Source organism: Monodon monoceros, unplaced genomic scaffold (genome assembly GCF_005190385.1).
Source record: "Monodon monoceros isolate NGI ecotype Baffin Bay Population unplaced genomic scaffold, NGI_Narwhal_1 Super_Scaffold_18, whole genome shotgun sequence".
Classification (NCBI taxonomy): domain Eukaryota; kingdom Metazoa; phylum Chordata; class Mammalia; order Artiodactyla; family Monodontidae; genus Monodon; species Monodon monoceros.
In genome coordinates, this window is record NW_021703774.1 from 135237076 (window position 1) to 135260527 (window position 23452).

Genomic DNA, 23452 nt, shown 5'->3' on the forward strand with positions numbered 1-23452 from the left:
CGTGCCCAGCAGGTGGGGTGCCAGCGGGCCCACTTACACAAATGCCTGCTGGCAGTCAGGCCCTTAGCAGCTGGCCGCTCTTGAACGCGTTCCATGACACTAAATTGTCAGCAAATAGAGTTTGAGAGGATTTTTGCTTTTGCAGGCCGATTCCCTGATGACTTATAACGGGCTGTTGAGAGCTAGGCCTTGCTTAAGACAGCTACGCTTGCCAGCCTCAGAGTGGGGCTGGGGGCCGGGGGGGCCGCATTGCATGGGATGGTTATACTTGGCCAGGTGCAAAGTCCTGAGGCTGTTCTTAATTTCAAATCATGAAAAATGACCGTGGACATAATACTCACTATAGAAGCCTCAGCCACTCGTATAATTAACGTATACCATAAACATTGACTCTGCACCAGGCCCTGTGCCAGGTGCTGGGAGAGGAGAATGGAAAGGACACGGGCGCCCCACGCGTCTAGAACATTGTGGGGCAGAAGTTGCCAAGGAGGGGGAGCCCTGGTTGCTGGGGGGACTCGGAAGCGAGAGGAAGACGCTGATTTTATCCCAGGACGGGCACAAGTACTCAAGTACTTGTACTCAAAATACAGACACTCCTCAAAGGCTTGATTTACTCAACCACCCCACAGACCGTTATCAGGCATCTGGTATAAGCAAGGCATCATCCTAGACGGTCAAATTCAGGCAAGAGTCATGACAAGTTGTTTTTATTTTAAAAAGTCACTGTATAATAAAAATGCTACAAAACCCAGAATAAATATCTTCAAGTTACAAAAGCAAAACAGAGATCTAGAAAAGCTGCTTGCTGTAAAAAGGCAACAGAGAGTTGTTGACAAACAGACCAAAAAGATAAATGCGTGCCTGTTTGCTTGGGTGGGGCTGGGGGTAGGGGAGCTCAAGGAGGGAGAGTTGCACCTCCCCCTTCTCCCCTTCCCCCTCCGTCCCTGCATCCCTCCAAAGCCCTCTCCACTCAGGTCCCCGTGAATCGGCCAGTGCCTTTTGCCCAGTTTTCTGTCCTTGCTCACAGGGCTACCCCAGGTCTGTGTTCCCTAATGAGCCTCTGTTATTATAAAGATGGGGGGGCCCAACCTGGTGCAGCAAAAAGAGCCTTGGCTTTAGGGACATATCTGGGTTTATACCCTGGTACCACCTCACTTCTTGGCTGTGTGAATGGCGGGCACCCAACCCCCACCCCTGGTTCCGTTTCCTTCTGAAGTGGGGATGACAGTGTGTACTGTGCAGGGTAGGTGCGAGGACTGGGTGAGAGAGTGCACGGAGCACGTGGCCCTCCACTGGGAACTGAAAAGTCATCCCTGGGGTGATGTCCCCCTGCAGGCTGATGCCAGGTGGACTGCAAAGCCGGGACCAGGCCAGGTGAGGGCAGCTGGGAGAAACAAAGGCACGGCCTCGTGATCACCTGGGACACATCTGGCTGCATCCGTCATGCCGCTGGTGGGTACAAGAGCTAGGAATTTTGTCAACAAGCTGTCTTCGGGAGGTGAGTCTTAACAACAGGACTGGGAGGGCCCGTGGAGATCACCGAACTGATGGAGATCTCTCTAAAGAGCAAGGACTTGAACCAAGGCATCTTGGCAGCTGACCCTGGGCTCCTGCTTCGGGCCGCAACATCCTCATCTATTCAATGGGTATGAATATAGGCCCTGCCTTTGCCCCAGGGCTACTCTGAAACTCTTGTGAGAAGGTGGGTGGAGAAGCCCTTTGGACACTTTGAAACGTTGGCCACATGTGGGAAAGCGTCACCCCTTGTCAGTGCCACCCTGCACCCCCAGAGGCATGGAAAACTGATCCTCCACTAATTCGGGAGCCCAACAGGGCGTCCCTAAAGTGGGCAGGAGATGAGGGGCCATCTCCACCTTTCACTTCCCCTGACCAATATTTGGCCCCTTCCAGCCCTCAAGCGCCTCCCTGCCTACCCACAGGAGAATGACCACCTCCTGCACGGAGGCCTGAAGACTGACTGCTCAATAAAAGTAATTCTACCCACAGTGTTGGCATCTTGGGAGCGGCTGGCAGGAAGCTGGGCACAGCCTGACCAGCGTTAACGGTGGCATGTGGACCCAGCCCCACAGCGAGGGAGGGACTGCCCGGCACCTGCAGTCCTACTCACTCAGCCTCCCATGCAGCTCAGGCCTGGGAAGGGGTGATCCAGGCCGAGAGCTGGGGTTCTCCCAGGTGGGGAGCCGGCGCACCCCGAGTGCCAGCGCGAGAGCTCCAGAAGCAAGAGGTATCCTCTTCCCTGGGGTCCAGGCTGAGGAAGGGGTAAGGAGGAACCACTTCAAAGCCCAGCCGAGGCCTGGGACCACGGCCCCCAGGCCCTGGCCCCTTCCCCATGCATGCGTCCCGGGCAGGGCGGTCACTGGGCCTCCTGGAAGGCCTGCTCCCCTGAGGGCCGGCTCCGGCAGCAGATGGCGATGGCTACGGTGGCCTCCTCGCCCGTCCTGCCTCCTGCTCCGATGTCGCGGCCCCTCACCACGCACGTGTTGTCCACCGCGTAGGCCCCCAGGGCGGGGCAGGCCCCGGGGAGGGTCCCGCAGCTGGTCAGCGTCCAGCCTCCCTCGCAGGCCACGGTGACCTGCCAGGGCCAGGGGACGAAAGAAAGCGCACGTATGGCTCGGCACACTGTGAGCCAGGCCAGGAGGGCACAGGCTGGTGTCTGCCGTGCCAACACAGACTCATCTTCCCCCGACACCATGCTTCCCACAGCCCTCCCCATCCCGGCCAGCGGCAAAGCAAAGCCTGGACTGCCCCCTCCGCTGCTCCCACCACGTCCAGTCCCTCAGGTCTGTGGGCTCCTCCTTCAGGCCCTAGCATCCTCCGTGCTCCTGCCCTGGCCGAGCCCCCGCCCCCCGGGCCTGGACAGTCACCGTAGCTGTCCACCTGCCTACAGCAGGCCTCCCTGCTTCTGCCCCCTTCCCTGCAGTCTTCATGGCACAGCGGCCAGAACGAACCTGCTCACACCCAGGTCAGATACCCGTTCCCCTGCCCCCACCCCAGGCTCAGAACGCTGAGTGGCTCCCAGCTCACTGGAGCAAAAACCAAAGTCCCTACTGTGGCCCTCAGGCCCCACCTGAATCCTGTCTCTGGTTCCCCCCCTCACTCAGTGCCCACTTCACTGGCCCTCTGGCTGTTCCTGGTGCTCCTTTGCCGCGGCTGTTCCCTCTGCCTGGAACACTGTTCCCTGTCCTGTCCCCCACCTTCTTAGTGAGGCCTCTCCTGAACTTCCCCTCCCCATTCTCTTCCCTGCCTTACTTTTCTCCACAGCATCTTCTAAGTACTCTGTAATACTACTCATTCGTTTACTGTCATCCCACTAGAAAAGATGCCCCAGGAGAACTTGTCAGGTTTGTATCTCCACCCCCTGGAATGGTGCCTGGAATGCCAGAGGCCTCAATACATGCTGAGCAAGTGGACCCAAGACAGCCCTTGCCCTCGAGCAATGCAGCATCCAGACCACAATCACTACAGACTTGCTCTTAAAAACCTCTCTGAGGCAGGAGAGTGGACTCCCCAGGGCTTCCTTTTAAGAAGCTCCCTGTGGCTTTTAAAAGGAGACTTAGAGAGAAGCCATAGGGAGGTTGCGGGTCTGCACGGGCAGCTTCGGAGGGCCTCTCACGCCCCAGTCCCCCAGCGTGCCTCCCCTCTCTGCAAGCCCTTCCTCACCTCGCTGGCCCCGCTAGCCTCTCCTCCACCTGCAGCGCTCAGCTCAGGTGTCCCGTCCTCCGGGTCATGGCTGAGTCATCCTCCCAGCAGATGTGTTACATGGGTTAATCAGTGAATGTGTGTGGACTGCTTTTCTTATGCCACATTTACACACATTCTTCCGAAGCGAGGGAGGCATGCCCCAACAGCAGATCTCACTAAGCCGGACAAAAGCAAAAACTGGCCCAGCGACACACACACGTGATGTCCACACAGCTGCAAAAGCTGCTGACAGCACCCACCCCACAAGCTACTCCCCAGATATGTGAGGGTATGGTGGTGACACAAACACTGACCCAGAAAAGCTGCACAGGATGGACACGTGCCACCCCACGTGGCATCTGGCTCCCATCCCGACCCCCCGAGCCCCTTCACCTTCTCTGCAGGGCCCGGGATCCCGTGCTCCCTGACTTTGCACTCCAGACCCGGCGCATGACAGCAGGAAGCGTGGATGCTGGCCTCCTTGTGGCCGACACACTGGTCGGGCTGACCCCGTGGCCTCAGCACAGGCCGGCTGGGGGTGCCAAGGTCCTCCACCTCCCAGTGGGAGCTGCAGCCTGGGGAAGAGGAGGGCCGGCTCAAACACCTGGATGCTAAGGGACTCTCTGTCTCTCCTCCCCACCCCATTCAGTCTCCATCTTTTTAGGGTCTGAGTCTGGAGCTGGGAAAACGCAGAAACAAGTCTCGGTAGGAAAAAGGCACTACTAGCCTGAGCGACAGGACTCTTGGGTTCTCAGCTCAACCTTGCTGCTGGCCTGCTGTGTGACCTTAGGAAAGCCATACAACCTCTCTCTGGGCCTCAGTGTCTCAGGGAAAACATCATCTCCTCTCCACCCCGACATGGGGAGGGGACTCCAAGGCCTGAGATGCTAGACCAGGAAATGGTATTCCTCCCCATAACCCAGCCACCCAGGCAGAAGTTCAGGGGTGAGCTTGATGTCTCTCTGGGAGACATGGGCCTCCCTCCAGAGCTTGGGAGTCAGGCACACCCCCTGGCTACAAGACCTCAGAGAGTGTTCCTAGGCTATAGCAAGCCTCAGTTTCCCTCTGTAAAAGGAAAAGGGAGGCTGCAAGGGTGAAGTGAGGACATGCACGCGGAGCCCAGCACAGCGTCTGGCACCGGGCAACGGCTCTGCGCTTGTTAGGGTCATGGTCACTGGAATGCCTGTGTGTTAGCTGCACGGCCTTGGGGAAGTCACTCAGCATGTCAGGGTGCAGTTCCCTTCGCTGTAAAGTGGGACTCTTTTGGACGTGCTTCATAGGTAGTGGGTTCTATGACTCCGATGTCTTTGAACTGGCACGTGCCCTGGAGTTCATCTGCTGGGCGTTGCCAAAGGGGAGAGCCATCAGAACACGGTGGACTTCCCACCAAGCCAGGACCCCAATAAGATAGCCGGTGGCCTGCTGGACTTGTCCCAGCCTCTCCACCTGACTGGGCTCATCTTTCCCCTGCAAAGCCATCACCAGCTGCTCCTCCTAGAGCCAGCTCCTAACTCGTCACTCGCCCTTGTCACCCTCCTCAAACTTCAGTGGCTCCCCAGTACATACTCGATGAAGAATCAACTCCTGAGCCAGTTATTCCAGGCCCACTACCTGCCCTCTCCCCAAACGCTCCCCAGGACATCCCATGCACCCTCCAAGCAGGACAGCTCAGCCCCCCTCCCGATTTGAGGGGCACCATCCCTGGATTTCCCACAAGGTCCCTACCTGCGACTTCCTGCTACCTACCCAGGGCATGTTTTTGACACAAGGTGGCCCATCCACAGTTACCTATATCAGAGGATGGATTCTAAAGCAATGGATGATAACCAGGATAGCTAGCACTTATGTTGTCCTAGCACCAAGCTAAATGCTTAGCACCCATCATCCTCATTCTATTGCTGAGGCACAGAGAAGTTAAGTAACTTGCATAGGTCACACAGCAGACGACTGGCAGAGCCAGGATTAAACCAAGGTCAGCTCCACTTTCGGATCCACTCCCTAAACTGCCCCTTATGCAATGCACTGCCTGTGTGGAAATGCCTACGATGCCCCAGGCCTGGTGCTCTAGGTGTTACTCATTTCATAGCAGCCCATTGAAGCAGGAACTGCCGCCGCCCCTCTTAGGGAGGAGGAGGCTGAGACGGAGACAGATGAGGTGCTTGCCCAGGGTCACAGGGATGGGAAGGGTAGCACTGGCCTTCACACCAGGCCGTCGGGCTCCCCCGTGGGGCCAGCCGGGTGGGGGCAGGTGCACCAGGAGCCAGAGACGCCTCCTTACCCCGGGGTGGGCCCAGCCGCCTACCTGTGAGGACTTGGCCCCGCTGGGGGCAGCGGGCCTGGGTCTGCACTCCGGCCCCAGCTGGCGGAGCCGTGTGGACACGGCAGTTGGCCCGGGGCAGCAGGCAGCACCTGGCAATGGCGTAGACACCCTCACCCCCAAACGCGTTGTGGGCCAGGCAGACGCGCCTGCCCCCTCGGGCCTGAGAGCCAAAGACAGAAACAGGAACCTGCTTTAGAAAAGGCTTCGAAACACAGGATGAGGTGGGGCTGGAGGGAGCCGACCCGGGCACCTGGTCTCAGCCCCTTGAAATCTCTCCGGTGGCCTCGCGAGGGGCCAGCCGGCCCCTGAGGACAAGGAGCTCGCTTCCACCCAAGGCGGACGGTTCCGCAGATGGGCAGTTCTGGGTGTTATAAAGTTCTTCTGGACACTGAGAGTGACTTCAAAATGCAGACACAGGGGGCTTCCCTGGTGGCGCAGTGGTTGAGAGTCCGCCTGCTGATACAGGGGACACGGGTTCGTGCCCCGGTCCGGGAGGATCCCACATGCCGCGGAGCGGCTGGGCCCGTGAGCCATGGCCGCTGAGCCTGCGCGTCCGGAGCCTGTGCTCCGCAACGGGAGAGGCCACAGCAGTGAGAGGCCCGCGTACCGCAAAAAAAAAAAAAAAAAAAAAAAATGCAGATACAGTGAAACCTAAGACTCCAGAGCATGGACCTGGCCTGCTCAGCCCTGACCCACTCTCAGCCTCTCCCACGTGCACTCACGTGCAGGAGGGTGCACAGTCAAGCACACTCCCAGACACCGGCTCCCAGACAGAAATGCCTGCCCGCCCCTTTCCTCCCGGCCTAGGCACTGCCCTTCCACCAAAACACTGCAGCCAGATGGCATCTCTGCCAGGCTCTGCAGCCTTCCCATCAAGTCCCCTCTTCTGCTGCTTTGAGATTTCTCAACTGCCAGAACCGTGGAACATCTGAGTGAAAAGGGCCCTGGAGACCACTGCGTCCAAAGGCAGCGAATCCCTGGCATACGTCTGGCCCTCCCCTCTCCCGAGGCAGTGAATCCCTGGCACACACTCGGCCCTCCCCTCCCACGAGGCAGGCACGGGAATCCATCCAGTCTCATCCTGCAGAGTCTCCCGGGAACCCTCCGTGTGCCTCCCTCCTGCAGCACCCAAACCGCGTGACTGAGATATGCCCTGTTCGGCTTTAACTTGCAGACGGGTGCTGGAGTTCAGAGGAGGATGGGGCTCAGGCAGATCTAGGCCTGGAAGCGAGAACCCCACTTCACGCTCCGACGGGAGGGTATAGGTCACCTCAATGCGCTCGCCCCGCCGCTTCCCGCTCCTGGAGAAGCTAGAGCAGCCCAGCAGCTCCTCAGGGACAGCACAGCGGGCCTCGGCCGTGGCCATCCGCGTGGGCCCCGAGTGCGCCGACCACACGGTCCTGCAGAACAGCTGCCCACCTGCAACGAGGCCCTGGGGTGAGGAGGGGTGGCTGGGGAGGGAGCCTCTGTCAGGGCTCTGCTCACAGAGGGCTCCAGATCTTTGGCTCCTGGTGGGGGAGAGGGGCCTTAAGGAATGTGATCCATTTTCCCATTAAAACAGGTCACGAAAGCCCTTGCAAAGCCCTTTCGGAGCCCGTCCTACTCAATCTCCCCCAGTGTCTAGGAGCCGGTGGCCAAATCCTCCCTCCACAGATGAGGGAGGGACAAGGTTGCCCAGGCCACACAGATGCCCTGAGACCTCCCAAGCCCCAGTCTGGATTCTGCCCACCCTGCCATCCTGCTGACCTGCTCCATAGGTGCTGGGGGGTAGTGTAGCCACCAGGTTGGGGGTCAGCACCCGCTGGTCCTCGGGGAACGAGGCCTCATTGATGACGTCTTTGGCAGAGAAACGGATCAGCCTCTGCCTCAGCTCGGCCAGGGGGAGCTCCGGCCCAGCGGTCAGCATCCTAGCCACAATGCCTGGCCGTGGAGCAGGCGGTGAGAGATGGTGGTGGCCTGGCCCTCCTTCCCGACCTGGGACTCCTCTCCTGGTGCACACGTGAGCGTGCGCACACACACAGACACACCAAGCTGTTCTTAAGAAGTTAAACCACCTGCAATCCCATGCTAAAAGATGGCCAGAGTAAGACTTACATCCTGCTCTCGCACCTCCGAGCCTTGGCAATTGCTGTTTTGTTTGCCAGGTAAACTCTTATTCATCCACCAAACCCCAGATGAAACGGCCCTCCTTCAGGAAGTTTTCCCTGACCTTTAGCCTGGTCAGGCGCCTCTCCCTTCCACACAGCCCTGGCTACTCCGTTTGTGCACCTGCCTCCCCCATCAGACTGAGCGTCCTTGAGGGCACCATCAGTCTGACTCATCTTTACTCCCCCACACCCAACACAGAGCCTGGCACACGTGGTCCTGGTGCAGACCCTGCCTGCCAAAGGGGCTGTCAGAATCATGATGGCTGAGGCGGTGGGGCAGCTACTCACCAGCCACATGGGCGGCAGCCTGTGACGTCCCACTCTGTGATGTGAAGCAGGTGCTGCAGTCACTGGAGGCACCAATGATGTCGTCCCCTGGGGCAAAGAGGTCCACGCAGCGGCCAAAGTTGGTCCCCAGGACCCCCAGGGTCATCGGCTGGTCCTGGGCATTGGTGGCCCCAACAGTAATGACCTGGAGAGGTGAGGGAGTGGATGGCAGAGAGGGGAGTCAAGGAGAGGATGTAGGGAGACTGAGACCTTGCCAACTGGGCTGGCCAACTCCTGTATACCTGTTTGGCCCATTCAAATATCCCCTCCTGAGGGAAATCTGACTCTGCAGGCAGAGCTCTGGCACTCTCTGCCCCACCCGGCCCTGGCGCTGCCCTCTCTCCCTACCATATGCCAGGCACCATTCCCGAAGTCCCCGAGGTGCTTCCATTCTAGGGAGGGACCCAGACAGTAAACAAACAGTAAACAATGCAACACATTAGGTGGTTATAAGTGCTAAGGAGGAAAGCAGAGCCGGCAAGGTGGAAAAGACCTGCTGGGTTTTGTCCGCTTTATGCGATTTTAAATTCGGCAGCCAGGGAAGGTTATCCATCACTGTCAGGCTCACACGTGTGCCCCCCAACACCCACCCCCCAGACTATGATATCTTTGAAGTGGGACGAGATTCCTTCCCCTTAGTCCCCCCAGTGCCCACACCGCCATTAGGTGCCCTCGCATGTTAGAGGAATGGACGGGCGTTGGACCCACTGGGTCAACCTCTCAAGCTGAGAAGCGTCATCTCTGTGCTCATGTAGCTCCCCGGGACACACCAATGCAGGGCCTCAGGGGGCCTTGCGGCGGCGGGGGGGGCCCTTACCGAGTGGACTGGGAGAGGGAGGCCAGGAGAAAGCGGAGGGAGCTATGGTGTCAATCCAGGGGACAGCAGATGGACGGAGGTGATGGGATGGGGGAGAAGGGGCCGGGGGAGTCACGAGACATTCGGAGGGAGAGGGGCCAGGGCGTGGGGTTGGAGCTGCACTGGGGGAGGGGAGAGTTGAGGCTGGTGCTGTTCACAGACTGGGATGGTGGAGGTTCAAGCCCCTCCTCTGCCCAGGTCGGCCCTGGCAGTCTCTGACACATCCTTCCAAAGCCAGGCCAGTTCAGGAGCAACCCCCATGAAGCCCCCAGGGGCCCACCTGCCACCTTCCCCTCCCTTGGGGAGCACCCACCTCGGGAGCTGATGCAGGGGAATAGAGACAGGCGTCATCCCTGAAGTTGCCGGCAGCGGCCACCAGCACTGCCCCCGTCCCAGCCAGGTGCTGGCAGGCAGCGTTGAGGGCCGGGCTGTACCCACCCGCCAGGGGCAGCAGCACTACCAACCGGCCCGCCGGCTGGGCCAGCTGGCTCTTCCGAATAAACTCCAGGCCTGAGAGGACAAAGCCAAGGTCACCCATGAGGAGGCACGCTCCCCCTCCCCACCCCCGCCCCCAAGGCCCCCGTGAGGGTTAATTTTACACGTCGACTTGGCGAGGCTACGGGTGTTTGCTCAGACATAGGTCTAAGTGTTGCTGTGAAAGTACTTTGTGGATGTGATTAATGTTTACATCAGTACTTTGAGTAAAGCAGATTACCCTCCATAATGGGGGTGGGCCTCGTCCAATCAGTTGAAGGCCTTGAGAGAAAAGACGGAGGTCCCCCAAGGAGGAAGGAAACCTGTGTGTGCACTGCCTTCAGACTCAAGACTGCGGCATCAACTCCTGCCAGCCTGCCAGCCTGCCCTGCAGATCCCAGCCCCACAATACATGAGCCAGCTCCTTAAGCTAAGCCGCCCATATGTGTATACGTATGCATTTATAAAGATAAATATACACACACATCCTGTTGGTTCTGTGTCTCTGGACAACCCTGACTAATACACGTGGGAAGCATGTTAACAACAGCAGCACTTATAAAACCAGCCAACTCCCAAACACTTATACGCACCAGGTTCCTTCTAAGTGCCTGACTATGGGAATTTACACAATCCTCCCAGTAACCTTACCATTATTTTCCCTTTCCGGGAAACTGAGGCACCAAGAGGATAAGTAAGATTCTCAGAGGAACAGGAAGGGCCCCCTTTGCCCTGCCTCTGACCTTCACAAGCCTCGTCGCCATCCTCTGAGGGCTGGTGTACAGCAATCCTCCCCCACCACACACACACACACACACACACACACACACACACACACTCCAGTGAGCCCACACTGCCCACTCACAGCTGTGGGACCCTGCCCTCCCATGTGTGAAAGGGTGCACTGCTGCTCGGCCTGTGTCAAGGATCAAAAGGCTCCTCGCCCTGGAGCTAGAGGGGGGTGGGGGGGGACTTGATAACCCTGCCCCCTCGGGGGGGGGTGTCATGCCTTGACCCCGGCTGCACTCCCCCGCCCCAGAGCCGAGTGTGCAGCCTGGAGCCCAGGCCCAGTGGAGACCTGGGTTCTAACACCAGCTCTGGCCCTCACATGCCAGGGGACCCGGAGCTGACAGCTTCTCCTCTCAGGCTCCGGCTCCTGCCCCGTCAGATGGGGGTGTGGCCAGCTGACCTCTCAGAACCTTCTGGATCTGGACCTCTGGGAGGTCCCCAGGGCTGCAGCAGAGGTGGGAGTTGGGGTCCCATAGCCAGGCTCCTCTTAGGAGAAGACAGCTGCCCCTCACACCAGGAGGGGCAGAGCGGAAGTAGGAGTGGAGGTGAGGAATAAGCACGCTTACAGCTGCCATTCATTAACTGTATGTATGTTTCTGTGCTCGGACTTGACACACTTTACCTCAACAATCTGCTTACAGAGGAGACCGGTGGTGACCACAAAAGTAAAAGCTACTGTTCATGGAGCCCCTGCTCTGCTCCAGGTAATGTGCTAGGGGCCTTTCCCAAAGCGGGGACTTCTTCTTCCCCGGAAAACCCTCCAAGCCCAGGGCGCCAGGCCTGTGGAAGGCCTTTCAGGGCACAAGCGGGCCTCCCCTCCTCTGCACACTGACCTTTGGGAGTTGGCCTGCTGAGCTGAGGTCAGTGGATAAAGGGGTGGGACAGGAAGGAAGGGTCACCTGATAGGGCAGGGGATTATTGATTCTTGCCTTTAAAACCAAACATCAAAACTTGTGCTCTAGGGCTTCCCTGGTGGCACAGTGGTTAAGAATCCTCCTGCCAATGCAGGGAACACAGGTTCAAGCCCTGGTCCGGGAAGATCCCATATGCCACGGAGTAACTAAGCCCACATGCCACACCTACTGAGCCTGTGCTCTAGAGCCTGCGAGCCACAACTACTGAGCCTGCGAGCCACAACTACTGAGCCAGAGTACCACAACTACTGAAGCCCGCGCGCCTAGAGCCCATGCTCCACAACAAGAGAAGCCACCGCAATGAGAAGCCCGCGCACCGCAACGAAGAGTAGTCCCCGCTCGCCGCAACTAGAGAAAGGCGGCGCGCAGCGATGAAGACACAATGCAGCCAAAAATTAATTAATTAAACAAACAAACAAAAACCTGTGCACTAAACTGCAAAGGATTAGGGCAGAGCTCACTCACCAAGCACAAGGCAGGCACCACCAGCCCTTCCCAGCCCTCCAAAAAGGCCTATGGCTACCTCTGCCAGCTCAGAGGCCAGCGTCTGACACAGGGGTCTGGGCGCTTGCAGTGGAGGTCAAACTCAGAGCCAGCACCTTCCCCAGCGAGGCCACTGGCTCTGGCTGTGTGACCCTGGGCAAGTCACTTTCCCTCTCTGGGATGATTTTCTCAACTGTTTAACAGGCTCACAATACCACCCTCAGGGTATGGAGTACAAAGTCCTTTGCTCAAGGTCTGGCCACAGGAGGGACTCAGTAAGTGAGAATTCCCACCCTCTTCTCTGTCCACAGGCCTCCCAGGGTCCTAGCTCTAAGCTGGACCTTGCCAGAGGTGACTGGATGGAGAAACCTGCAAGAGTCTGGAAAAAGTCTTCTGCCAGTTCCTCTACCAGGTCTACCCAACCAGGGCTCCAATCATTCACGAGGAGTGAGTCCCCCGGTGTTAAGCAGAAGATGGGGAAAGTTTGCTTAGATCACCTCGAGGGTACATCCAAATCTAAAGTAACATGGCAAAAGACGCAACTATTTTAAAAGATCTGGAAAGGGGAGCAGTGTGAAACTGTAGAAAGACCACTGACTAGGGGTCAAAGCTGCAGGACCTGCCTGGGCTGAGCCCTGCCCCTCTCTGGGCCTCAGTTTCTCCATCGGCACTCATGCCCCCTGGGGGCCCTGCCCACTCTGACACTCTGGGACTCTGCCTCTGGGGCAGAGGCTGCCTTGGTCTCCTCGGTCAGGAGTCAGTTCTCTCTGGGCTGAAGCCCCGTCCCATGCCAGGTCTGGATGCAGAAACCAGCACGTCCGGAGCCATCACTCACCTGTGAGTGTGCTGCTCACCGTGCCCTTCCCTTGGCAGTTGAGCACACGCAGGCTGCGCAGGCTGGTGCCCTTGGCCACGCCAGCATCCCGGCCACTGACCACCCCTGCCAAGTGGGTGCCATGGCTGTCACACTTGTTTGCCTGCTCGACCAATACAAGACCCGAGTGAGAAAGCTCATCCACCCTGTAATAATATCAGTGAGTGACCGGACAGACGTCCCCACCCACAACTGATGGCAGGGCAGGGGCAGTGACAGCTGCGGAGGCCAGCAGGGGTGCGGCTGTGGCACTCCGGGGGTGGCATCAACTCCAGGTCGGGGATGAGGGACGGGGGCAGCCCCCCCCCGCCTGAGGGACATGCTCACCTGTCTGTGGAAGCGTGTCCCATCCTCTTCGGGCACGTTCTCGAAGTCAGTGACTACCACCCTGCCCTCAATTTCCCGGTGGCCACTTTGGATACTGGTGTCTAAGAGATATACCTCCACCAGGCCACCTCCAGCTTTCCAAGGTGAGGTTTGTTCGAAAGGAAAGAAAAACCATGAGGTTAATGTAATAGTTAACACATATAAATTGTTTACCATGTCTCAGGCACTGCTTTAAGCACCTTACATACGTCAACTCAGAAAATCCTCTCCAGGTACATACTTTTATATCTTTATATCACAAACAAGGAATGTGAGGCACAGAGAGGGTAAGTAACTGTCCAAGGTCACATAGCTGGTGATGGTGGAACCAGCAAGAGAACCAAGTAGTCTGGCTCCATAATATTAATATTAATATGAAATAACAATATGAACACTCGAAACTAATAAATACAATGGAAAAAACTATGCCAAGCCCCTACTTAAAATTTTTCACAGCTCCCCAAACCTGAGGCCACAGAACTTAAAGACGGAACAGGATTTGGCAAGTAAAAGGAGAATAACAGGCCTGTATGGCCATCTGAGCAGGTCAGCTCATTTCACAGAGAGGAAACCGAGGCTCAAGGAGGATGCGTGGATCTGGGCCTCCTGGCTCCAAGCCCATGCTTTCTCCACTCCACCAGGTGCCAGGATGGCTCAACGGTGGCTGGTTCCAACTGACACAAGTTACAGCCTCAGAGAAAACAGCAGTATTGGAAATTCACCAAAAGCCTACACACTTCATCATTTCTAGTTGGGTCAGTTCAGATTCTCCAGAGGGGAAAAGCGGCCTCAAAAGGAGTTACCACTAAGGACAAAGGGACCTGCGAGTGGCCTCTTACAGCCTCTGAATCAGTGCAGGGAGCTCTGCGGCCTCTGGCAGGTGGGCGCCCAGTCCTGCCTGCATCCCTCCAGAGCAGGGAGCTTTCTCTCTCCCACAGGACAGCCCCTGCCACGACTGAGAAGCTCGGAAGGCAGCCAAGTTCTCCTTCTCATCTCTGCCCAGGAGGCCCCTGACCCTGACCCTCTTGCCTCTTCCCCGCAGGCCACACCCCTTCCTGCCTCAGGGCCTCTGTCCTTGTTTGTTTTTCTGCTTGGACATGCTCCCCTTGGTGGGGTTAATGATACCCACTGCAGGGCTTGGCTGAGTGTCACTTCCTCCAGGAAACCTTTCCTGACTCCATACTCACAGCTGTCCAGACTCCTTGGTAGCTCCTACCCCATCCAGACTACCTGGTGTCATGTAGCTATCTGTGTAAGCAATGGATTAGCCCTCATGCACTAGAAGCTCTGGGCGGAGTGGGGGGCTGGGGTGGGCGCGGGCAGAGACCAAGTCCATCTTGTTGGTCTTTGTGTCCCCAGCACCTAGCACAGTGTCTGGAGCAGAGTGGCTACTCGAGAACTCACTGTGGCATGGAAGGAGAGGAGGGGGAGGGCTGAAATGACAGCACTCTCGCTCTATACCAGACAGGGATGGAGGCTTGCTACAGCATAAAGAGCATTAACCCCAACACAGCCCCCCACATACTGTCATCACCTCCCGTTTTTGCAGAGGAACCTGAGGCTCATTCAAGCTCACACAGCTTGAAAATGCTAAAGTCTGGGTTTGCGCATGGCAGTTGGCTCCAGAGCCTGTGCTCGTCAGCCCTTTGCCAGGTGGCCTCTCTGTGAAGGAAGGGTCTGCTCCTGGCCGGGTGCACCACTCTCCACTCATGTGCATGGTGCCCACTCCGCCCCACTCCGACCCAACAGCCCCCGGGGGGCCTCGTCCAGCCAAGCCCTTCCGTGACTCCTGATGGACTCCACGTTCCTGCCTTCCATCCCCGCCACCTCTCACAGCCACTGGGCACAGGAGGAGGGTAAGGCAATCCATGGGCATCCCAGTGGGGAAGGAAAGGATCGTACGTCTGCTTCTGGCCTGGGGGAGGGCTGTGGGTCCAACGGTCACCCCAGAAAACGTATGTCCACATTCTGACCCCTAGGACCTATGATCATGACCTTATTTGGCAAAAGGGTCTTTGCAGATGTGATTGTTAATGACCTCCAAATGAAATCATCTTGGATTATCCCAATGGGCCTTAAATCCACTGATGTGTCCTCATAAAAAAACAGAAGAGGAGAGATACACAGAGAAGATCCTATGAAGGAGGCATGGACAGGAGTGATGCAGCCATAGCCGAGGAACGCTGCAGTCACCAGAAGCTGGAAGGGGCGAGGGAGGATGCTCCCCTAGAGCCTTTGGGAGGAGCTTGGCCCACTGACACTTTTACTTCCGACTAGAGAGTACATTTCTATTGTTTTAAGCCGCCGGGTTTGTGGTACTTTGTTAGGGCAGCCCTAGGAAACTAATTTAGGGGCTGTGGCCTTCTCTCTCTCCTGCTTGGCTTGGTGTCCCCTGGAACCCCCTGCACAGCATCCCCTCCCCACTCCCCGTACTAGCCGGCTCCGGGAGGTCCCTGAGTCTCTGCCTAGAGAGGAGCAGCCTGGGGTGTGGAGAGGCAGGTTCTTCCTGCAAAGGGCACCCCCTCCCTGGCCACAGGCTGCCCAGACCAGTCAGCACACCCTGCCTGACCAGGCCCCGCACCTCTGCCGCTATCAACCCTGGGGTTGACGCTCCACACTTCCTACTCATCTCCCATCCTGGCCACGAGCCCTGGGAGGCCCCAGGTCTACCGTCTGTCAGATGACAGCAACTCAGAACCTGCCTAGCCTTTCAGTTCCCAGAGCATTTGCACACCAACAGCCTCACAACACCCTGTGAGGACAGGATGGGGTTACTGTGCCCATTTTACAGCCGAGGAAGGGGAGGATCCGGGAGGGAAGTGGCTTCCCGAGACCCCACGTGAGCCAGTAAAGGGCGGAGGCTGGACGCGCCCCCAGGTCTGGCTGAGTCCTGGAGCATCCCTGCATCGTCTTTCTGCTGATCTCCAGACCTCATGCTGCAGGCTTCTCAGGCTGAACACGGGCCAGCCAAAACCCCTGATCTCCCCAAACCAGGTGTCCTTCCCTTCTTCCCCAGCTCAATAAATGGCACCTCCACCCCCCTACAAGGCCCTGCCCAAACCCAGGCCACTTTCCTTGGCCTCTCCTCCTCCTGGCCAGGCCACCCCAGGCAGAGGGAAGAGTCGGGGGAGAGGCCTGGAGGGGACACACAGAGTAGCCCACGCAGGGAACCCCAGGAAGCCTAGCGACGCTGAAGGGAGGTGCAGGGCAAGGCAGGAGACCAGAGACCAGCTGGGGGCATGGCAAACAGGGCTTATCTGTCCCGTTATGGGGTCCAATCCTGTCCTCAAGGCACTGGGATCACCCAGACCTGTGGGCCTTAGCGGGTGTCAAGGTCAGGTTTACCCTCTCCCCACCTGAGTGCAGCCTGATGGGCCAAATGGCAAGAAGAGGCAAACGTGAACTTTTAGAAGGTGGGAGAGGGGCTCATTTAAAGAAACAGACTTCTGCATCGTACCTGGGGCAGAAGGAAGGCAGGGCATGGGGGCTGGATTGGGTGGAATGGGACAGAAAAGGGGTCAGTAGAGTGTACTGAGCTCTAACGCCCCTGGGAGGTGAGGACCATAGACAGGGAGGAGAGAGCGGCACATGGCCTCCGCTGGGATGAAGCGGCGCAGGGAGCTTGGGGCCCTTACTAGGAGCGTGGTGTTCATCCGCCTGGCGCCGCGCAGGGAGAATCCGCTCTAAGTTCCACGGGATACTCTGGGCAAAGACGAAGGAGTCCTCCTCGATGTACTGGACGTGGGGCAACGTCAGGGCCTGCAGAAGGCAGAGAGGTGGGGCTCGGCTTCAAAAGCCATTTGGCTGACAGCAGCCGTAGCCACAGCCCTTAACCTACCTGATCAAGCCTGTCCCGGGTCACACGCCGGTCCCATACCTGTCCCCTCCTGGTGTGGGGTTTCCTCGCTCAGGTTCTGAATTTGACATGCCATCTGGGGAGCCAGGCAGTGCCCAGGCCCCGGGGAAGGCTGGACCTGGACTCCATGCCCAGATCATGATGCCCTCACTGGCCATTCTGTTTCCCCCAGATCCGTTCCCGCCCTTCTCCACCGTGCAAGGCGTGGGGGGCTGACCCTGCAGATGGCGGCACCCAGGCCTCCTTGCAGTGACTTCTGGTTGGGATCAGCCAGAGGGAGGCCCAGAAGGAGTTTTGGGGGATGAGAGGGTGTCTTCCCTCCCTCTTTGTTTTGGTGCAAGGTTCCCACGGTGGCTGCATCCTTTGGTGACCACGGCTCCCCCGGGGCAGCCCCTGCTCCACAGCTCCAGCTCCCACCTGGCAGAGAAGACACTATTCCCTCTCCTCGCCCATCAACTTGTCAGGAAAACTCACCCCTGGGTGCCTCAGTGTCCCTGTGGGCTTCCTTAACCTGTCCACACCTCCGTGAGTTTCTGTGCTTAGCATCTGCTTATATACTTGACGATCTCTTTTAGTCCTTAAAGAACCGTTCCTATTTTCATGACAGCTTACAGGTTGGGGACTGAGACTCAGGGGGTAAAGAAAATTGCCCAAGGTTAGACAAACTAGTAAGGGTACGTGAACCCAGGCTGGCGCAATGCCAAAGCCCAGCTCCTGAGGGCACATGTCTGTGGCCTGAAGCTTGGCAGTGTCTCCCCTCTGAGAAGCTGCCTGGCCTTCGGGGCTCATGCGTGCCATCTGGCTCTGTGGGCATCTGATTCCTTCCCCCGCACTGTGCTGGGCATATCATCCCCCAGTTAACTGACTGGCCATCACTTCTCAGTCTCTCTTTCTGAACTGTGAGCTCAAGGGAAAGGGCTGGTGGTCCATCTTCATGTCTGTAGCACGTAGTAGGTGCTCATTAAATACGTGATGAGCAGACTGATCGAAGGCATTAACTTGATGTGTCCGCTATTAGACTAAGGGATTGGGCCCTGTCTAACCCATGTCACTGTCCCCACAGGACTTAACACACTGTAGTGGTTCAGCCACTCTCCGCTGAACGGAATGAAACCACGCAGTAGCAGTACAGTGGAGTGAGGAGGCCTGGGCCTAGGTTCTCGTTCTGCCGGTTATGTGCTGTGTGACCTCGGGCAAGACCCTGTCCCGTTCTGGGTCTCAGTGTCTGCAGGAGGCTATGAAGCACCCCAGCCACGCGGAGAATCAGTATGAAAGTGGGAACCATGTGTCCTCATCAAGTTAGGAGGACAGGGGAGGGGGGGGAGGGTTGGGAGGAAGGGAGCAGAGACTAAAACAAGGAAAGGGTTGTTTTTTGTTTTGTTTTGTTTTTCAAGGTGCATTTGCCAAATTCTCTTCTGCCTTTTTATTAAAGCTACAAATCTTACATCCATCAACTCGCTTCAAGCGGAGCCCCCTTTCGCAGGGAACCTCACCAAGAAAGGTTTTTAAGATATGCATTTAAAGCACTAGGGCCAGGATGAGGAGAAGGGAGGCCAGAAGTCCTCAACTACCCATGTCTGTTCTGCCCCTGCACCAAAGATGTGGCATCAGGGTCGGGCTGGAGGGGGAACAGCCTCCCTGTCCTACAGGAGGAACCTTCTGAATAGCATCAGTTTCAAAGGAATTTTGGATCCTTGAGTCATGTTTTAATAAAATGACTCTGGCTCCACTAATGTCACAGGGCCTTGTTCCTGTAGGGTTCTCATAGGCAGCAAGTTCACCAACACAAAGACAGCTGGAAGACAGACCACTGGGTCTGATCCCAGCTCTGCCTCTGGCTGTCTGTGTGTTCCCTTCTGAACCTTGGTCTCCTCATCTCTCAGATGAAGATGAAGTACCATTGAGGTATGGCCAGGCTTGAAGGGCATCCTGTACCGAAGGCCAGGAGCCACTGCGCTTGGTACTTAGTAAGCGCTCTGTGAACACTTGCTGCCTCCCGATGGTCAGCCATGGGCACACCCAGGACAGTGCTCTGTATGCATGAGACAGCCCAGCCCTTTCGGGAAGTGGCCCGCCCAGAGACGGAGCTCACCAGCTCCAGCAGGTCACCGCTCATCTTCACCAGGAAGCCGGGGACAAGGTCGTGGAAGACGTGCAGGATCTTGGTGAGGTAGCCGCGGTGGGCGGCCTGGGCCTGCAGGCGGCGGGCGGTGCGCTCCGTCTGCGAGCGGTGGGTCTCTTCCTTCAGCACCACCATGTAGGTACCTGGCAGCCTCCAGGCGTCCTGGCCCCCAGTGAGGAGGAGTGACATGATGACATTAAAAAAAGAAGAAGGGTGCTTCATCCACCTCTGTTTACAAGTTAGAATTACAGCAAAAGAAACTCCATAGAGTATAGGAAGTATAAAGAGAAGTCACCAAATTAGGACCCCCAAACCACATAGAAGCCAACTCTTAGCAGTAACGTAACATATACCACACTTTCATACTTGACAGTCGGGCAAAAACGGGAACCATGGGCCACAGTCAACACCAGGTTCTCGTCTGCACCTGCACCTAGCTCTCTGTGGGGCCGACCAAGGCCTGGCCACCCTTGGAGGTCCTGCCTGAAGGCCACCTCCTCCCGAAGACCTTCTTCATTACACCTCCCTTCCCCGTGTCTCAATTTGAAATAATCAATTCCTCCCGGTTCTAGTACCTCCCTGACCCCCTCCGGAGGCAGTCCAAAACCATGGCCTGAATCCCAACCTCAATATTTACTGGCTATGTGGCCATGGGCAAGTCACTCAACCTCTCTGAACCTCAGATATCTCCTCTGTGGTGTGGGGAACATAATACCTATGACACAGGCCTGCTGGGAAGGCTGAGAGACATAGTTGTGTAAAGCATCTAGCAAACAGAAGGGATGATAGAGTGAGCAAAGGCAACACTTCTCACATGGGATAAAAGACTCAAGGCCATGGTCTACAGGAGCAGATCTGTTTGCTCTTAGCTCTTATCTGCTCCCACTGCTCTCAAACAGACACAACTGTGCTCAAGAATCTTCAGTGGCTCCCCATAGCCTGACAAAGTCCAAACTCCATGCTGCCCCTTGGTCCCCGCTGCAACCTACCTCCGTAGCCTAATCTCCCACATCTCTGTACGTGCACCAGAGTAGAATACAGTCTACAACCCTTTATCCAAAGTCTTAGGGTCAAATGGGTTTCAAGATTCAGAACTTATTTGAACTTTAGAAAGGTAGTAATAGGCAATCAGGATGCTCAGAGGCGTCTGGAGCAGCATATTGTAATCTATGCAGCAAAATATAGGAATATAAATATTTACATCAGTGGGATAACTTATAAATAACCTCATGTCAGTTCAGGTCAGGTTACCACAAAATAAATTACAAGAAACCTTTTGGGTTTCAGAACATTTTACATTTCAGAAGGGAGGTAAGGAACTGTGGACATGTGCTCCCTATTCTCCACCTCTAGCTTTCCCAGGTCTGAGCTTTTGTTCATGCTATCCCCTTCACCTAGAATAAAATTCCCCTGCCACTTTTATTTAAACTCCTATTTATGCTTCAAAGGCCCATCTAAAATGCCCTCAGCGAAATGAAAACCTAATGAATTGGGAGGACACTTTGTGCACTGGAAGGAGACTTGCCCTAGAAGCCTAGTTCTAATGCATCAGGGGGGTGAAACCCCTCTCTCTGGGTCTCAGTTTCTCATGAATAAAATAAAAGGATTGGTCTAAAATCTTTCTCTGCCTGCCAAAAATATTTTCATTACAAATTCAATCTCTACAAAATATCCATTGAAGGAATGAATAAATGAACTTCTGGAGGTTCTTGCTCCAAACTTCCGCTGGGGAAGAAGTACCCTCAAGCACCTGTTTTAATTGGTTGTCCGGCCTCTGCTTACTCACCTCTCAGGATGGGGTATTTACTACTTCTAGAATAGTTATTTGGGGGCAGTGACTTGAAACGCCCTTTCTCAACCTTGTCACAACCCATCAACATCCTTCTAGACGGTGAAAGGCTCAGGGAACAAGGAAGAAGGTGCTATGAGCTGAGTAAACTTCACTCTTCTGTGAGAGCCAGACTGAAGAAGAGAGGTCCCTCCCCTCCTGCCACTAACACAGGACACAGGCAACACTGAGGGCCTGACACTCCTCTGCACCCAGCACACTCAGGCAGAGGAGCTGGGGCAGAAGCGCAGGCCAGATGTCCATTAGCCTAGAACTTCCCCTCTGCCCCGGGATCTGCAGTCTGGAGCAAAAAGGGCATGACTGGGAGGTCGCACTGCAGCAAGGTAAATAGCTACCTCCTACAGTGCTCTCTTCATTGGCTCACATGGTGGGGAGGTCATTCATGTGGGCAACAGAGCCCCTTTCCCTTCATTCCTCCATCTGCCCAGCACTGACTCTTCACAACAAACCCTAGGGAAGGACTGTCACCTCCCCTTTAGAGATAAGGAAAATGGAGGCTCGGAGGTTAAGTGACTTGCCAAGCACCACTCAGCTAGTGAGTGATGGAGCCAGGATTCAACCCCAGAGCTGACTCCAAGCCCGGTAGCAGGACCTCAGTTGAGCCCTGGGAAGGTTATAATTGGAGGGAACCAGCAGTCCCAACCCTGGGCAGGAGCTCCCATACCCCAGCGGCCAGGCGCTGGCCTTGATCTTCAGGAAACTCGCCCCACCCACTCTGGGCGGCGTTTGAATGGGCTGCGGCTACCAGGCTCCTTCTTTCCCGAGAGCACCAAACAAGCCCGTCCCAGATGAGCCCAAGGACCCCAACAGGCCTGGAGAATAACTCCGTCCCCTCCCCTTCAGTTTTGTTCTTTTCTTCAGCTGAAGAAGATGCAATCCTAGAATGTGAGTTTTGTGGCATGAAGAAATTGCCTCCCGCCACTATCATTCATTCGCCTTCTCTCCCGCTCCACCCCTGTCACAGTAGCGCCGTCTCGTCCCAAGACCCCCAAGCCCCACCCCTCCCACACTCCCCACACACACCCTGCACTACCCAGATTTCCCGATCCGCGTCAGGACGTATAATAATATCTGCTCTCTGCCCGGGGCCGTTCTAAGCACGTTTCGGGCATTAGCGCCTTGACCCACCCGAGCCTCAGTGGTGAGGCACGTCCAGGATCTGAGCAGGCGATCCTGGAGGTGCTCTGCTCGTCCTACCTGGGGCCTACCAGTCTCCGAGCCCCGTGCATCTTTCCCCCGCAGAGTGCACCCCAAAGAGCCGCCGTGCCGGTTCTCTCCCCGCGCCCGCAATCCCCAAGATCCGCGCCAAGCCCGTCCTCGGGTGAGCAAACCCCCCCACCCCCCGCCCCAGTGACTTTCACTCCAGCCCCTCCCTTCCGGGGTGTGGGGGGGGCACTGAGGTCAGAGAGGATATGCCCACCGCCCGGGTCCCCGCGCGGGTTCGCCCCCGCCTCCCACCCCGGCGTCCGCACCTTTGCGCAGCGGTGGAAGGTGGCGGTGGCCACGTTCTGGGCCGTGTCAGCCGAGCTGTCCTCTTCCGACCGGAAGGCGAGCACCAGCTCCTCGTAGTCGCCGTCTTCGTCCTCCTGCGCGCGGGCGCCCGCGGGTCCCAGGAGCAGCAGCAGGAGCAGCAGCAGCGGCGGCCACCACGGCCGCCGGGAGCTGCCCGTAACCATCGCGGGGAGAGGAGAGGTTTGCGTCGGGCGGGGAGACCCGGGGGCGGCGCGCGGGCCAGGTCCGCAGCGCCTGTGCCTCGCGGCGGGGAACCCGATGCGAGCGCGGGACTCGGGCCCCGGCGGGGACGCGCGCTGGGCCGGGCTCCAGGCCTCCCGGTTCGGGGCTGCGCCGAGGAGACGCTTGCCGGCCTCGGGCCGTCTCACTGCCTGGCTCGTCCCTCCTGGCTCGAACCCGACCTGAGCCTGAGCCCGCCTGCAGCCGCGCGCGCCTCGACGCCGCGGCGGAAACCTTCCGGGGTGTGGGTGCGCGACGCCCAGGGTCCGGGAGATCACGCCACCTGAGCCCTATCGGATGATCCTACCTGATTAAATATTAACGGAGCCCCCGGACTGAAGGATCGGGTTTCGGCCTCGCTCCCCCTCCCCCTCCCCACCCCCACCCCCACCCCCACCCCCACCCCCAAACGGCGTCAGATTATGCTCAGAGAGAGGACAAAATCCCAAATCTTAATTGGGCTGGAAAGCTGTTCCCGCGCTCCCGAGACGCCTTCTCCCCGCCCCTCACCCCCAGCCCTGCGAGCTGTGCCAGGCACCAAGTTCGGCTGAGCCCACCTCGTCAAGCGTTTCTGGGCTCTGCCTTGGCACTGGCCAGCCAGCCCCCTCGCCTACCCCCCCCCCGAACGATGGTGTGAGGTGT

The 23452-nt window shown here is 57.3% G+C and overlaps 1 protein-coding gene across 5 annotated transcripts; it reads right to left on the minus strand.

The window, feature by feature from the left end:
- Positions 1-308: 308 nt before the first annotated feature.
- PCSK9 (proprotein convertase subtilisin/kexin type 9) lies at positions 309-23044 on the minus strand. 5 transcript variants are annotated; one of them, XM_029229022.1, is made up of 12 exons: positions 22552-23044; positions 19201-19392; positions 16888-17011; positions 13214-13347; positions 12848-12989; positions 9666-9862; positions 8458-8641; positions 7769-7942; positions 7293-7441; positions 6005-6182; positions 4096-4277; positions 309-2593 (listed from the first exon to the last, which is right to left on the minus strand). In XM_029229022.1, exons 1-12 carry the CDS (start codon positions 22753-22755, stop codon positions 2375-2377), a joined length of 2079 nt encoding a protein of 692 aa, XP_029084855.1. In that variant the 5' UTR covers positions 22756-23044; the 3' UTR covers positions 309-2374. The 5 variants fall into 5 exon arrangements, 4 of the variants coding, with proteins under 4 accessions (XP_029084855.1, XP_029084854.1, XP_029084856.1 ...); XM_029229021.1 differs by having other exon boundaries at positions 7769-8089; XR_003794476.1 differs by having other exon boundaries at positions 2506-2593; positions 3682-4277; positions 7769-8089.
- Between the last annotated feature and the right edge of the window lie 408 nt (positions 23045-23452).